Raw genomic sequence first — 3,783 nt, 5'->3', positions numbered from 1 at the left:
AGATCGCGCCATTGCACTCCAGCCTGGGAAACGAGAGCGAAACTCCGCCGCAAAAAAAAAAAAAAAAAATGGCTCCCAAAGTATGGTCCAGGTACTGCCTGTTATTTCCAGGGACCTCACAGTTATAAGGGTCGGAATTATGTATTTTAATTTTTTTTTATTGCATTTTAGGTTTTGGGGTACATGTGAAGAACATGCAAGATATCCGTGTTCTTATTTATTTATGTGGCTCTGACTTCCTGTCTGATACCCTTCATTTACACCAGAAGTATCCCCTTTAGTATTTATTGTAGGGCAGCCCTGCTAGTGATGAATTCTCTGTTTTGTGTTGACTTCACAGTCTTCACTTCTCCTTCATTGTTTGAGAGCTCTGCTCAATGTGGAGTTCTTGACCGACAGCCATTTCTCAGCACTTTGAACTTGTCAGCCCGAGGCCTCCACGGTTTCTGCCGAGTAGCTTCTCTCTTGCCTCTTCCCAGATTCTCTCTTTGGCCTTTGAAGGTCCGATGATGTGTCTAGGTGTAGATCTCTCTGATTTTGTCGTACTTGGAGTTTATCGGGCCTCTTGGATGTATACATTAATGTTTTTCATCAAACTCGGGAGGTTTTTCAGCCATTATTTCATCAAATGTTTTTTCTGCCCCTTTGTGTCTTCTACCTCTGGGACTCCCGTTCCACGTGTGTTGGTACACTTGACAGTGCCCAGGGGTCTCTGCAGCTCTGTTCACTCCTTCCTCGTGCCTTCTTTCTGTTCTTCAGACTCCATAGTCTCGACCGCCCTGTCTGCAAGGTCACTGACTCTTTTTCCGCCTGTTCTCATCTGCTGTTGAGCCCCTCCGGGGAGCTTCTCATTTCAGTTACACTCTTTTCAACCCCAGAATTTCTGTTTCACTCCCTTTTTCTCTCGTTAAGGATGTGCCCCATCTGGTGAGTCATGTTCCGGTACTTTCCTTTCGTTCTTTAGACACAGTTTCCTTTAGCTCTTTGGACATATTTAAAGTAGCTGACGTGTGTCTGGGCTTCCTTAGGGACAGTGTTTATTAACTACTTTTCCCTGTCTGTGGGCCATGCTTTGTTTGCATGTATCACACTTTTGTATTTTTGTTTCAGACTGGACTTTGTTTGTTTGGAGACAAAGTCTCACCCTGATGCCTAGGCTGGAGCGCAGTGGCACAATCTCAGCTCACTGCAACCTCCACCTCCCAGGTTCAAGCAGTTCTCCAGTGTAGCTGGGGCTGCAGGTGCCCACCACCACACCCAGCTAATTTTTGTATTTTTAGTAGAGATGGGGTTTCACCATATTGGCCAGGCTGGTCTCGAACTCCTGACCTTGTGGTCTGCCCACCGCAGCCTCCCGAAGTGCCGGGATTCCAGGTGTGAGCAGACTGTAATTTTTTTTTTTTTTTTGAGATGGAGTTTCACTCTTGTTGCACAGAATGGAGTGCAATGGCCAGGTCTCGGCTCACTGCAACCTCCACCTCCCGGGTTCAAGTGATTCTCCTGCCTCAGCCTCCCAAGTAGCTGGGATTACAGACATGTGCCACCACACCCGGCTAATTTTTGTATTTTTAGTAGAGACAGATTTTCACCATATTGACCAGGCTGATATCAAACTCCCAAACTCAGGCGATCCACCCACCTCAGCCTCCCAAAGCACTGGGATTACAGGCATGAGCCACCGCACCCGGCCCAGACTGGATATTTTAAGTGCAGCGCTGTGGTCATGATTCCCCACCCCTCAGGCCTCGGTTGCTGTTGCTGGTTGTCTTGTGGCTTTTTTGGGCTAATTCCATAAGGTCTGTGTTCTTCGTTGTGTGTGGCCACTGAAGTCTCTGCCTAACTAGCTTAGTGGACAGCCAATAATTGGGCAGATAATCCTTCACACATGGCATCCCTGAGTCTCCCAGCCTTTGCCAGGCAGCTGGGGCGAGGTGGGGAGTGCCTTCAGAACTTAGCTAGGCTTAGGATTCTTGCTGTTCTTCCAAAGATTCAGCTGTTTTCTTAAATATGTGTTACCCAGATCGCTGAAAGCCTTTGGTTAGTTTCTAGAGTCCTAAAAATGTCAATTCTGACAATTTTTGCCCATGTTCTTGTTTTTACAGAGGAGAGAGAGGATTTCCAGAGGTGTTTATTCCACCATTTTCACTGACATCACTCCAAGAACTAATATTTTGAAGTAGAAAGATACCATTTCTTTTGCCTCTGAACTAGAATACATTAGAGAAAATGAGACTGTCCCATGCTGGCAAGGACACAGTGACACAGTAGGTGGAATACCAACTGGCACATTTGTAGAAAGCAGCAGGACATATCAGCCAACGTTTTTGACACTCACATTGATGCATTAATTTTACAAATAGAAATAGGGCCTAAAGAAGTCACCTAAAAAGACCTAATAGCTCCATGAATGTATCCTTGCAGTGATCATAGCTGAGCACTGGGTGCTTCCTGCACGCCCCGGGGCAGCGGGCGGGACAGTCTCCGCCAGACGGAGGACCCGCCGCAGAGCCCCTTGCACCTGTGCATTTCTCTTTGTGTCAGATGTTAATCCAGGTAGCCTTTGGTTATGGGATTGGGGGATCTTTTCTCTTTGTTGATAGCTTTTTTGTACTTTCCAAATACTTGACCAAGGAGCAGGCGCTGCCTTGGTCATCGGAAGATAAGTGAGCAAGCAAAGTGAGGCCAGCGCTCTGTCCACCCCGTGCCTCAGGCATGAGCCCCAACATCTGCCCTGGGCCCAGCCGCCGGAGTGTCCCGGAGAAGGCTTCCCCCAGCCCCGGCACCGACTTCCGTCTGCTGGAATCAGTGTTGCCTGTGTAACCTGAATCCTCCAAGTCCTGTGGCTCCTTGAACTCCCAGAGAGCATAATTCAGCTTCTCTTCCGGTGCCCCCCTGCGGGTGGGCATGCCGACCAGCCCCACCTGTTCCTCACCTGTGTGCCCGTGCCTTTGCAGGTTCCCCAAGGACTCCAGCACCTGGACTGTGGACCACCAGCTGCTGTGGGGGGAGGCCCTGCTCATCACCCCAGTGCTCCAGGCCGGGAAGACCGAAGTGACTGGCTACTTCCCCTCAGGCACATGGTACAACCTGCAGACGGTGAGTCTGGGGACCCTGAAACCCAGGGAGGCAGGAGACCAGAGCAGCCCTCCCACTGCTCCCTCCACCCAGTCGGCGTGACCAGGCGGTGGAAAGAGGCGCGTGAGTTGAGTCCCAGCCACGTGCCAGGTCCCCGCCCGGATGCTCTACACACGTCGGCCCCTCTGCTCCTTTGACTATCCCCATTTCCCAGATGAGCAGACTGAGGCCTGGGTCCCCCGGCCATCACAGGCTGTGCTGAACTGGCACACCCGGGCCTCTTGGGCTCTGTCCCCACTCAATGGCCAGGAGGGTCCCAAGAGTGAGCCCTGAGTCCACCCCTGAAGTTACAGCTCACCCTGTCTATGCCAGGCCTCCTAGGCCTCCACATGGAGCCCCAGGAGACAGAGAGCATGGTTTCCGTGGACAGCATGGAGGCCTCGGCGTGGCCCAGAATCCTTCTCAAAGCGACACCTCCCTCCCTCCAGGTGCCAATAGAGGCCCTTGGCAGCCTCCCACCTCCACCTGCAGCTGCCTGTGAGCCGGCCATCCACAGCGAGGGGCAGTGGGTGACGCTGCCGGCCCCCCTGGACACCATCAATGTCCACCTCCGGGCTGGGTACATCGTGCCCCTACAGGTACCTGGGCCAGGAGGCTGTGGTGGGGGTGTGGATGGCACACTGCAGCGTTGGGGGAGGGGAGCTGGGG

The 3,783-nt window shown here is 51.9% G+C and overlaps 1 protein-coding gene across 2 annotated transcripts in view; it reads left to right on the top strand.

Moving 5' to 3' along the window:
- The window catches only part of GAA (glucosidase alpha, acid), a 21,021-nt gene that overhangs the window by 14,574 nt on the left and 2,664 nt on the right, over positions 1 to 3,783 (top strand). For both annotated transcript variants that reach the window (XM_032241435.1, XM_032241433.1), the window contains 2 exons: positions 2,955 to 3,096; positions 3,564 to 3,713. In XM_032241435.1, coding sequence (XP_032097326.1) covers positions 2,955 to 3,096; positions 3,564 to 3,713 — 292 coding nt within the window. The remainder of the gene's footprint in view (positions 1 to 2,954; positions 3,097 to 3,563; positions 3,714 to 3,783) is intronic.

The sequence above is a fragment of the Sapajus apella genome, unplaced genomic scaffold (genome assembly GCF_009761245.1).
Source record: "Sapajus apella isolate SASKATOON/1434 unplaced genomic scaffold, GSC_monkey_1.0 scaffold48, whole genome shotgun sequence".
Classification (NCBI taxonomy): Eukaryota; Metazoa; Chordata; class Mammalia; order Primates; family Cebidae; genus Sapajus; species Sapajus apella.
This window is presented reverse-complemented; position numbering and strand designations above follow the sequence as displayed.